This window comes from Eupeodes corollae, chromosome 1, assembly GCF_945859685.1.
Source record: "Eupeodes corollae chromosome 1, idEupCoro1.1, whole genome shotgun sequence".
Lineage (NCBI taxonomy): Eukaryota > Metazoa > Arthropoda > Insecta > Diptera > Syrphidae > Eupeodes > Eupeodes corollae.
Window position 1 is genome coordinate 54,947,188 of NC_079147.1, and position 13,179 is coordinate 54,960,366.

The window sequence follows — 13,179 nt, forward strand, 5'->3', positions numbered from 1 at the left end:
ATATGTTTCCAATTTTATTCCCTCTTTTTTATTACGTGGATACAGTAATCTCTCTGTTGAAATTCTGCAGAGATGACGAAACAATGTCTTCTTTACTCACTTTTATAATCCAGAAGTTTTTATTACCAGTTTTTGAAATAAAACAATAATCCTTCTTTTTTTTAAGAAAATTAAATTTTTATTCGTTATGTTAATATTTTACATAAAACTCTATTTTTATCTAAAATATTTATTAAATTAAGTTTTTATTTGAGCTTTTATTTCAATTAATATTTTATTTTCAATATTAGTTTATTTATTTAGTATCATTATTATTTTCTTGTATTCTGTTGATTTGGAAATAAAAAAACTTCTAGTTTTGGTCTTAGAAAAAATCGTTTGTATAATCTTAATAAAATCTACATTTTTCTTTTTAAATACTATAACAACATTTAAATTATTATTAAGTAGCTATTTAAACTTAAGAGATATTTATTTTATTTTTAATTAATTAATTATTATATAATTTCACATCTGCATCACATGTCTTCTTTCAGGCTCTGGAGATTAACCCTTGAATTAAAGAACAAAAAAAGAAACAAACAAATGTTGTTAATTATCTTTATATTTTTAATTTAGTAAAACAATATTAGAATAAAGTTTTATTAATAACAATTATTATTATTACATGATTATACAAGGAATTGTTACAAGTATGTCTCGAAAACCAAGAAGGATTGATTTAATTACTGGATGCTGATTTGCATAGGAATTTATTATTTACATAAAATGTCGTTGTGGAAGGATTCAGTATAAAATGTAGTGTAATTGATGGTTTTGAAATGAAACGTGCTAGGGGTGGATTTTGAAAATAAAACATATAAATAATTAATTCTATTTTGTCCATTTTAGTTATGTACAGCACTTATGTTTGATTATTTACTTAAGGTAAAACATAAACAAACATTCTTCTTTCTACTCACTTTATAAACAAATCCATTGTATATAATAAATTAAATATTGATATAAATCCCCCTTTCCCTCCGTTTTTCTTTAGTAGTCTTAAATACTTTTGTTTAAACTATAAATGTCGGTTTATCTGACATGAGTATTAATAAAACTCCTGGGCGTTCAAACATCCCACTACCTTGGCCACAACCTAGCAAAAAAAAGTTTACAAAAGTTTTTGTAATATTTTTGAAACACTACCATAGCCAATTTTCAAAATCCTCTAGTGGCTTTAAGGAAATGTTTAAGTCTTTTAATCTAAAAAATAAGAATTGGCTCCTACACATACTTAAAAAATCTAACCCCATGATTTAAAAGATTGAACGGCCTACATTAAGCCATTTTTCAAGCATTTTTAGAAATTTGGAGGCGTGTCCCTCCCTTTTTCCTAGAACTTTCATCATATCATTTTATCTTCGAAAAATATGGTTAAACTTAAAACTTATTTCTTTTAGTGCAATAAAAATAAAGCTTAAAAGTTCAATTGCATTATTTGGTTACAGTGCGACTACTAAATAATAATGTTCCTAATAAATTTGATAATTTTAAGTATTGTCTAAAAATAGGAAGCTTCTTGTGATTAAAGAGAATTTTTTTTTAGAAAAACAACTTGATAAAAAAAATGATTTTTACCTAAAATAATTAAGAAGCTTTAGTCAGTAACTTTTGACACATTTTATTGATGAAATTTGAGGCTTGAGGGAGGGAATGTGTCAGGATTTTATTGTTGTCGGTGTATCTTGTTTTGTCGGATTTTATATAAATATGATATTTATAGGTAGAGGTTTATAAATTAGGTATCTAAATAATTTTAAGTATTTTTTTTCTGGTTTTGTGATGATGTTTTACCGCATCAATGTCGTCACTTCTGTCGACATTGGATTTTCAGTTAACGCAACCGAATCAGTTATGCGCTGTCCTTCGAGCAATTTCAGATCCCCCTTGGTAATGTTGACATGTTTTTGCCTCCGACGTGAATGCCCTGTCGTACCATTAAGAGCATGATTAGTAGGTTCTTTATAACGGCATAATAATTCTTGAAATTCTTTACGGAAATTATCATTCAGCCATCCATAGAGCAGCGGATTCGAGCACGCCGAACTCATACCGATCATATGACAAAATGCATATCCCACCAGTATCGATTGTGTCACTGCGGAACGTTTCATATCGGCATAGAGGTTGAAAAAATTCAGCGGCAACCATGAAACTCCAAAGATGACAGCTATGCTAATAAGTAGACAGTTGGTGCGTTTCATGCGACGTCCACGTTCTACTTTTCGTTGTGATGTCTGAACAGCTACAACTGTTATGCGACTTTTGAGCTTATTGTAAATTCCGAAATAGGCTCCGGACACTATGACTATGGGCAATAGGTATTGAACGCAGAGCGAGAATATTGAGTAGTAGAATCGGCCATGGTTGTGGGGCCAGTCTTCTATGCAAAAGGAGATGCCCTTGATGCCTACGGTTTGCAGAAGACTGGGAATATCAGCGTGGACCAGACGTTTGAATATGAACATCGGAGAGGCCAGTATAAGTGCGAGAAACCATATGCCCATGAGAGTGGAAATTGCTCCCAGGAATTGTAGACTGTTGCGTGTAGGATAGACAATAACCTGAAAATATAAGAAAAAAATATTTTTAGAATGTTTTAATGGGCTCAAAATACAGAGTTTAATACTAAAAGGTGTATCAAAATATTTGCAAGATTATAACAGATTTACATTGGTGTCGTTGTAAACACAGGGTTTTTCAATAGGGACGCTAAAAAAGTGGAGCGACAGGGACTGCAAACGAAGCCATATTTCTTGCCGTTTTTTGGACATTTCTCTTCAGTAAGGTTTGTCATTTTGTGATGGAAAGATATACGAGCCAACAACAAGTCGAAATTATTAAAATTTACTACCGGAATTCGGAGTCAGTTGCCTCAACGTTAAGAACACTACATCCAATTTATGGTAGTAATAATATGAAAGCAGGTCAACAATTGAGCTTCTAAAGGAACAATTTGAATCCACGTGCACAGTCAAACATTTTCCCGTGCCAGTAAAACAAAGAAGTAACCGTAGTGTCGAGAGTATTGCTGCCGCTGAGGCTTTAGTTCCAGAACGCCCAAATGAGTTTCTCACACGTCGTTCCCAAGCGTTGGGAATCTCTGTGACGTCATTGTGTGCGAATTTTGGGAAAAGATCTTGACCTACATCCTCACAAGATTAAATCGATGCAAGAACTGAAGCCGCCACCAGCAGCGTAGTATGTTCATGAATAGGCTGAGCTACAGCTTGAAAATAATTCGGATTTTCATCGAAAAATCATCTTCAGCGATTAAGCTCATTTCTAGCTGAATGTCTTGGCCAACAAACAAAATGTGTGGTATTAGTCAGGCAGCAATTTACACGTACTCCATGAGTCATCACATCATTACATCTCGAAAAAATTACGGTTTGGTTTGGTATATGAACCAGAGGCATCAATGGGCCGTACTTCTTTCGTACTGAATATTTTTGGCACAATTGGATAATGTAGACTTGAATGACATGTGATTCCAACAGGATGGCACCTCAAGCATCACAGCGATTGTCACAATCAATTTATTGAAAATTAAGTTTGTAGAACGTGTTATCTCACGAAATGGTCCAGTAGCTTGACTGTACGATTTGACACCGTTAAACTATTTAATGTGAGTCTACGGCAAGTCTATGGGCTATGTCAGCAAGACAGCGACGATTGATGAACTTCGTACGAATATCGAACTTGAAATTGCAGCAATATCAGCCGATTTATGATTGAATACCGTCAAAAACTGGGTTCAGCATCTGGACTTCTGCAAGCGTGCCCGTGGCGATCATGCAAATAAAATAGAATTCTATTCCATTCCATAAAAAATATATAAATAATATCAAAAACGAGTATTTCGGAGCTTGAGCATATCTACAGCTGCAGTGTCAGGCAACCAAGAAAACTAAAACAAAAAAAAAACAGAGATATCAATCGTTTATTCTAATTATGGATAAAAAAGTCAGTACAGAGAGTAAAATTCGACTGACCTCGTACACTGAACAATCGCCAAAAGTCACGGCTGTTGGCGATGGCTTGGTCTCGAAAGAACACAAAGTCGCCAGTGACAGTTTCAAGAACAACAAACTTTTTATCTAGCAGTTTTCCGAAAGAAACTGGTGAATCAAAACCTACTACGAGGATGAGGCAGGGTGCTCTGTTACCATGCTGCCTGCCATATTCAAAACTCGGAACCCACATGGGCCTGATCAGATCAAGTGCAAAATGGTTCACCTAAATTTTCAAACAGATCTAAACTGTTCAAATTGAATACATGGAAAACTGACCCACAAAAACTCCATCGTCAATACCAACAAAGGCTGATTGCGGCCGAAAAGCTGTTTAGCAGTTTTCAGACCAAACCCAAACCTGTGGATAGGAATAAGAAAAAGGCAAACCCTAAAAATAAGTAACTTAAAAGTGCTGCTGGTCAAGGACATAATTCACCCAAGGGTCAATAATGCTGATCCAAATGGAAGTGGAAAAAGAAGTAGACATAACAACTCGTTTCCCCCTCCAGAAACAGCAGAAAATAACCCAAGACGGCTAACAATTCGAGCATTTTACCTGAGTTGATAAAAGAGAGCCTTCAGGTCGCCATTGTCAACGAGGCTTGATAAAAGACTGAGTGTGGGGCAGTGGTCCACAGCAGAGGAAAATCTACTTGACCGTGTCAGCGATGTGGTACTTTCCTGTACTAGCTTTCTTTCAAATTGTGTCACTTTCTACAGTATAATAGGGTCTGTCGTGATGAGTATATCCTAAACTGGTCGAGGTAAAAAGTCGTTCAAATGATCGACGTAATAGAAGGTGCAATTATTCTAAAGGTATCTTTATAAAATGACCTTTTTACCAGAACCAGACTTTGAATCGACATCACGGGCCTAAGCATGACGAAAGAAACGTAGGAGAACTTTTTAAAAGAACGCAACCCTGACTTTCCGGATGTGCACTGGAAAGCTAAGGAGATGAAAGAGCCATTATAATGTTGAATTGCGAGCTGCTTCCATCTAGAGAAGAAAGAAATCGTGTATTGGCATTAATGAGGTTAAGGTGAAGCTCTTAACGGCTGTCAACTTACGTAACAAGAAAAATGATGGTATCTGACACTTTATATTCATTATATTCATTTCTGTCAAATTCATAATAATTTTGGTATGCCCCAATTCAAAAGCCCTGGATTAATAACGGTTAGATTATATGGTCTTAATTCCAAAGACCACATACAATACTTGTCTTTGAAGGTAACTATATTACATGTATTAAGTAGTGAGACCAAAGGAAAAGGCCTTCCTTTGGTCACAAGAACATAAAGAACAGCATCAACATACCCAAGGGAGGGAGGTTTCAAATTGGCACTCAGGCAGACTGTTAAAAACCGTACATACATACATAGATTTTAACCCAGTAGGACAAACAGAAATTCCCACAAGGAAGGACGGAAGAGAAAACGAGGTCATACGAATAAATCACTCCACTCTATGAGCATCAAGTAGTTACTGGAATATTAAAAATGGATTAAGGCAGTACAATAGGCGAATGAAAATTGTTGTGGTAAATTTTACAGAAAATGTTTCTAAATGATACAGATTTGTGCTTTGCAAAAACCTCAAAAAATGTATGTCTGAGGCATATGTTGTGTTTTATCTTAGTATTTAATAAAATAATTCCAAAAACCTGATATATGGAAAAATTAAAAGGCATGATTTGAATCCAAGACGTCTTAATGTACTGCATCAAAAAATAAAACGTAATTTTGTCGAACAATTATCAAATACGAGTTTGATGTTTCGTAAACGAAAGCTCGACGCAAAAACAGGTTTGAAAAGTGGTACGAAAAATAATTTAAATGATTTAACTTCATATTTAGAGTTGCAAAATTTAATAATAATATTATATTTTGAAAGTCCTCAAAGTAGAAGTTTAAGTAAACTTAAAAATTTGAAATTGCACAGCAATTGATTCTATGAAGCCATATTTTCGCACATTTTGGTCGGCATCGCGGCCTTTAAGTGGTGTAGCGTTGATTTAGAATGCATCGGATGAAGAAAACGTTGAAATTGCCAAACCAAGAACTTCTAAGTTCTAAATCCATAATTGATGGGTTAAGAAATAAATACCCTTCAAACGCCGCCGCCAAAAATGGAGATTTAAAACACGTTTAAATACTTTCAAACCCTTCAAATGTTATGGATTGCTTATGCGTAGTTGGTTCATTATGATGACCATATGTTGGCGAAAAATGGGTAAGCTCCAATCACTTCTTTATCAGTAAGTTTTAATAATTGTAAGGCCTTGTTAACTCTTGTTGTTGTAATCGGTCCAATTTGTCGAATTGAAAATTTTTGATATATCTCGACGATTCAAAGTCCATAGAGTCCAAATAAATGTATTTGTAAGTTCATATGCCGGTACGTTGGCGAAGTTTTTTACGTCGTCCATAGCTACAGTTTCGCAAGAGAGAATATAAAGAGTCGTCATTCATTCACAATCCATCCGTAAAAAGGATCAGTTTTGCTCGAATAAATTAAAGTACAACCTATTTTATTAAATCAAAACTTTACTATACAAATATCGGCAAATTCAAATCATGCTTAAATGTTGTGATATTTTTAATATAATATCAGTATTGATTATTTTAAATCTCAAGTGTTTTCCACTTGCTTGCCCCCCAGTCATGTACATATTTTATTTTTATTGATTATTTGCCTTTTTTCACGTACCCAGTCTTTAGGTACAGGAGAACGTGATAAAAGAGTTTGGGTGATGATATTTTCTCTCATAAATTTTGAACACCATTTTTATAGATTTCTTAATAGAATGGAGCTTATAGTGCCACTTGACTGTGTCCGACATAATGCAGAGGACATGTATCGAGCTGCAGTAGGTATGTATGTGTATACAATACAAAATCATCGTCCTCAACAATATTTCTATAATGGAATTTACTTTATTTTTTAAGAGGGGGCTGTAGGATCTCTTTTTTAAGATACACCAACTTTTTATAATATCTTTTTGTTTTTAAAGAGTATTTTGTATATATGTATCGATTTTCCCTTACTTATAGTGTCTTAAAAGTTTTAAGCTGAAGGTTATATTCTTCACAATTTAATACATTCCTATTTTTTAAGAATTCAACAAGGAATCTTGATTTAAGATATTCTACGAAAGATGTGATGGAAATATTTAAGGTTTAATTTATGTATAGAGAGAAATGATTCAATGTAAGAATGTTAGTAAAATATTTGTTATCAGCTAACAACTATCGCACTCAGCCTGACGTAAATTAATTCACCAAGGACGAAACTTCGGAAGCAGGATGATTTATGCACGTCTTTGAATTTTGTTCAGTTGTAGTTTTAAGAAATTAGTATACCTTAAATTCTTCTACGCGATTTAAGAACTGGTGGTTTTTGTGTAAATTTAAATCATATTACTGCCTGCTATAAAAATTACATCAAAGTGGTTCATTCTACTTTAATTCAATTTGTTCCATTAAAATGCATGTCAAGCTATTTTTAGAACTACAGTCTTTAGTAAATTCTGCAACTAATGTTATAAAGGAAATTCTTAAATTTAAATTTAATCTGTCAAATTAAAACTTATGTAGATAAGACAGCAATTGTTCACTGGGCGTATACGTTATTATTATTGGAATATGTAATTTTCTGTTTGCATACGTTAAAAAGGTTCATGCGTCACACAACCTACATAAAACGGGAACAAAATATATTCAATTTCTTATGAATAAGTTAAACTTAAAACAGAGAACTGGAACTTGAACAAGATAAAATGTCATTTGAGAGCACATCAAGGATATTGTACTTTACACCAAAAGCAATTTTTTGTAATTAGTCACGGTATTTTTTTTTTTAAATATCAAAGAAGATTTTCCATAACATATTATTCAAGCTCGCGAGTGTGAAAATTGTTTTTATTTTTTTAAACTGGCATTGAGGCACACACACTTTTGTAAATTCAATTCCCTCTTGAAAGATTTCTTTGGCTTCACTTTTCTATTAACACGTAATTCAATTTCTCTGACACAAAGATATTTGCAATCAGCCAGTGAGACACCAATTGCAAAGGTTTTCTAGAGCACTGAAGTATCTTGGGTGTTTTCTTTTTTAAATTTATTTTAACGAGATCTATTTTTAACAAAATTCGAAAGAAAAAATAAGTAAAGCCTACGAATTCAATTTTTAAATAAGAATAAAATGGTAAAAGTTAAACCTTGACTTTATATCAGTCACGATTTTATTTGGAATTATTGTTATTTAAAATCATACATCCAAAAATAGATTTTTTATTAAATTTAATACGACAGGTGTAAATGTCATATCATTTCTTTTGAGTTTAAATGTCCTCAAAACTTTGAACTTGTAGGTTTTCAGGCAATTTTGTGAGGCGTTTCTATAAATTTCGTTTATGGCAAAATATATTTATTAATATGTATTTATAGGTATATCAAAATAAAAGGTTGGATGCAACCTAGACAGATGATTTCCCTTTAGTGTCATTCGAAAAGTATATAATTAATGCATTAAGTTGTTTTTCTTTGATTTATCTATTTTCTTTTCTTAAAAAAACTATCAAACGAGTTTTTTTACCGAAAATTAGAACCAATATTTTCGTAAAATGAAATAAGTTCGGAGGCAATTTATACATCCAATTAGTATAAACTGATTATACAAATAATAAGTAAAAGGAAAACTGTCGATGAGATTTTTCTACAAAAACTACCAACCTTTTATAACAATGTTTTAATTAAGGGATCATTACTATTACAGCGAAACCTGGATAAGTGCCCATGGCATAAGTGCCTAACCCGCATAAGTACCTGTTTTTTTTTAGATAAATTTTTCATATAAAACTCATCTAAGAAGTACCTATCGCTTAACTACCTTCCCCGCTTAATTGCCTTTTATTTTGTATACTTAAATTGATGTTTACCTAAAAAAAATTCTTTTATGTGCACAATTGAAATCAGCAGAAAAAGACAAAATCTTCTTTTCACCAAGCTTGTGTTTCATGCTTTAAAATTCAAATATAAAAAAGAAATAATCTTAATCTACTACAATGGGGAAGACTTACTAGGTAGCTGTCACTTTCAAAATTTTAACTGTCAAAGTTATTTCGTTTTGTTGTTTAGTTTAAACTGTAAGATTGTTTTCATTTTCGTTACGAATTTTATCCATAAAAATTGTGAAAAATGCCTGAAAAGGGCCGAAAACTGACTTCACTTTCAATTAAACTAAAAATACAAATACTCCGTCTGGTTAAAAGCAAAACAAACCAAGAAAAGGAATTGCAGAACAATTTAAATGCGATGTTTCTACTATTTATCAAGTGGCAAAAAAAAAAAAAAAAAAAAAAAAAACAAAACTGGAAGAAGATGCACAAACAAACTAAAACTTTAAACAAAAACGTTTGCGAAAGAGTTCTAATGAAAAAGTAGAGAAAGCTCTTACTAAATGGTTTGATCAAATGTGATATCAAAATACAATAATCAGTGGAACTCAGTTTATGAACAAGGCTAAAAAGTTTGCTGTTAAATTAAATGAAGACTTTGAGCCAACAAGTGGCTGGCTTTGGCGCTGGAAGCGAAGAGAAAATATAAGATACAAGAAAATTCAAGGTGAGGTGGCTGACGCAGATGTTTCAGGAGCTGATCTATATCGACAAGAATTTTTGCCAAGTCTAATTTCCATGCACGAGCAATGTAACATCTTTAATGCTGACGAAAGTGGCCTTTGTTTCAAAGCTTTACCAAATGGTACTTTAACAAAAAAGGGGTAGCAACCCTGCAGGTGGAAAATTAATAAAAGGCGACTCATTCTTTTTTTTTCTCTGCAATGCCGAAAGAACATTCAAAAAAGTATTTACCGTCGGAAAACCCAAGAATCCGAGGTGCTTCTAAGGAAAAGCCATTCCACTTCCTTATTATTGCCAAAATAAAGCTAGATGACGTCTTCTTTGTGGACTAAATTGATTAAAGAATTTGATATTGAAATGGTAAGACAAAACAGAAAGGTTTTACTATTTGTCGACAACACAGCATGTCGCAAGATTGACAACTTAGAGATTGAGTTCTTACAAGCAAATACCACTTCGATCTTGCAGAAACTCGATCAAGGCATAATTCACTGCTTAAAGACCTATTACCGTCAAATAATAGTCCGAAAACAATTGCTGGCTATCGAGGACAGTTTGACAATAAAATAATTTTCCAAATCAAACACAATTTTAAACGCCCTCATATACATCAAATGGACTTTGGTGACTTGTGAAACGTGATGCAATATCAAATTGTTTTCGAAAGGTAAGTCTTGTCATTGCGATATCTTTTTATTTTCTCATGAAGACATAGTCAAGAAATATGGGACGTTCCAATAAATCCAACTTTTTTCTGAAGACTTTGTCCAGTGCGATGACAATATCCAGTGTTATGAAGTTTTATCGCAGAAGGAAATAGAAGCAAAAGTAAATAATGAAGATCAAGAAAAAGATGAGGAAGATGTTGCAAATAATGAAATAGAGTTAGAACCGCCCAGCTTCACCAAAAGATTGAGAAGATTTTTTGAGCATAACAACACGGATGATAGTGAAATCAAGAGTATTGAAGAACATATGCTTAAAATCAGATTCCATAACGCAACATAAACCAAATTAACTTAAAATTTTACTTCTTAAATACAAAGTTTTGTTTTTAATAAGTTATCAATACAAGTCAGTTGATGTTCAGAATGTATTTTTCTATTTTTTAAATAAAATTAAATGTTTTCTTGTTAAAATTTTTGTATTTTTGTAAATACAAAGATAAGTGCACTTGCGGGTTTTTTATAGATGCTTAAATTGCATAAGTACCTCTTAAAGCTAGGCATTTATGGTCAGGCACTTATCCGGGTCTTACTGTATTTTCTTGATTTAAGGGAGCTTTAAACGGTTACTTTTCATTTGACAAAAAATCAAATATTACTCTTCAAAAACTTTGTGTTCTCATTATGTTTTATTTAAAAGGATGGAACAAAAAGATTTGTTTGATTTTTAACTTTCAATAGGAAGTTATTGTAATGGGTCTGATTTGTCAAATTGAAAATTTTAACATTTTTCGACGTTTCAAGGTACCTAGAGTCGAAATAAAAGATTTTTAGATAGATGACTGTGCGTGCGTGTGTACGTAAGCTCGTACGTCCCTATGTCCGTACGTCAGTACGTTTGCGAAGTTTTTTTCGTCGTCAATAGCTCAAAATCCTGAAGAGATATCGACTTGAAATAAATTTTGTTATACAGATTATAATGCAGAAAGATGCAAAAAGGACTGTTAAGAAAATTGGGTTTGTAGTTTTTTACCATAGCTGTTTAAAAATCGGTTAACATTTTGGTTAAACCTAAATATCTCATGAACCAATGATGCAAGAGACTTCAATTAAATTTTATAGTATATATTGAAACGTGATACAAAACAATTTTATTTCTAAAAAAAAACAATTAGCGGTTTTTTTTATAAATCAAAAAAAAACTGAAAACAAAAATTTGTGACCTCGAAAATTTTAGGACTTTAATATGATTTCATCTCCAAAACAATTTTGCGCAACGAAGAATAATGTTTTTATAATGTTTTATGAAAAATAAAAACCTTAAAAAACATTGCTCAAAGTTGGTAAAAATTGACTTTCGACTAAAATATCTTTTCAAAACTTTGAAAAATTGGCATCAAACTTATTTTATCTTTTAAGAAATATTGTTTTCATCCAGTAAAACTTAATGCACAGTTTTTTTATAAAAAATAAAAACCTAAAAAAAACATTACACAAAGTTGGTAAAATCGATTTTTGAATCAAATATCTTTTCAAAAGCTTGAGATTAAGGCTTTAAACTTATTTTATTTTATAAGAAATATTGTTTTCGACATTCTGAAAAATGTTGAGAAAAATCAAATTGACAGTTTTTCTTGCAAAAAATAAAAACCTAAGAAAAAAATTAAAATTTGATAAAAATTGATTTTCGACTAAAATATCTTTTCAAAACTTTAAGATTAGTGCTTTAAATTACTTATATCTTTTAAAAAATATTGTAATCAACATTCAGTTAAATTTTGAGAAAAATCTGTTTGACAAACTGTCACAAAAAATAAAAACCTTAAATAAAAAACTTTACTAGAACTTATTAAAAATTTACTTTCGACTCAAATAGCTTTTCAAAAGTTAAAAATATTGTCTTCAAACTTTTTATTTCACAGAAAATATTGTTTTCGATATTCAGTACTGTTTTTATAAAAATCCAAAAGTCCTTTTTTCATAAGATCAATTAAATCTTCAAAAAATATTACGCAAATTTGGTGAAATTTGATGTTCAGTTTATTTCATTCTTCCAACTTGTGAAAATTTAAACAAATGCTACTAAAATTGGTAAACATTTGAATTCGACCAGAAATCTATTTTACAAACCTAAATGTTCAAACTAAACAATATCTTTAATTATTTTTAAAATAATTTAACTGACAATTCCCTTAACGCAACACGAAAACCAAGAAACTTTTAAGCAAGACAAATGGACAGACGGGATAGAAAGTTATCAGTGTGGGTCGCATCCCAGCCTTTTTTTTGTAAAAACATGTCCTTTAGCGCAACTTTACAATTGATAACTTTTTCACACCCTTGGAATTGGTCTTAAAGTATCTTGATACAAAATTGCACCATCTTGTTAAAACTCCGCAAAAACAAAAGATACGTGCCAAAACGTTTGTACTAAAGCAATTTCTTGATAACCAAAATCATCCCGTAATAATTAATTACCAGACCACTCACCTATCTTTGGATTATCTGAGAGAATGGTGCTGTCGACTTATATTTCAAAACCAAACAAAAAAGTTGCTTTGTTGTCGACGCAACATAAATGTGAAAAAATGACTTCTGGTTCTCAAAATAAGCCTGTGATGATACTGGACAAAACCTAAGGTGAAGTCGATTTCAAACACAACTCTGGCCGATGGTTATACTTTCCAACTTACTCACGTAACAGCAGTAGCCACTGTCATAATTTTTCGCCATTTCAAACCACTAAGAAAAAACAAACATTTATTCGGAAACGATAAGCTCATCGAACTGGCGGATCAGCCGATGCAGATTG

At 31.9% G+C, this 13,179-nt stretch overlaps 1 protein-coding gene across 7 annotated transcripts in view; it reads right to left on the reverse strand.

Annotated features, from left to right (window-relative positions):
- Window positions 1-273: 273 nt before the first annotated feature.
- Window positions 274-13,179, reverse strand: part of LOC129940234 (neuropeptide F receptor) — a 233,005-nt gene continuing 220,099 nt past the window's right edge. For 2 of the 7 annotated variants that reach the window (XM_056048493.1, XM_056048494.1), the window contains exons 4-5: window positions 1,837-2,606; window positions 275-552 (exon numbers count right to left, since the gene is read on the reverse strand). In XM_056048493.1, coding sequence (XP_055904468.1) covers window positions 519-552; window positions 1,837-2,606 — 804 coding nt within the window. In that variant the 3' untranslated portion in view covers window positions 275-518. Of the gene's footprint in view, window positions 553-962; window positions 1,139-1,620; window positions 2,607-13,179 lie in introns of all 7 variants that reach the window. The other 5 variants (XR_008780643.1, XM_056048495.1, XR_008780644.1 and 2 more) reach the window with 5 other exon arrangements.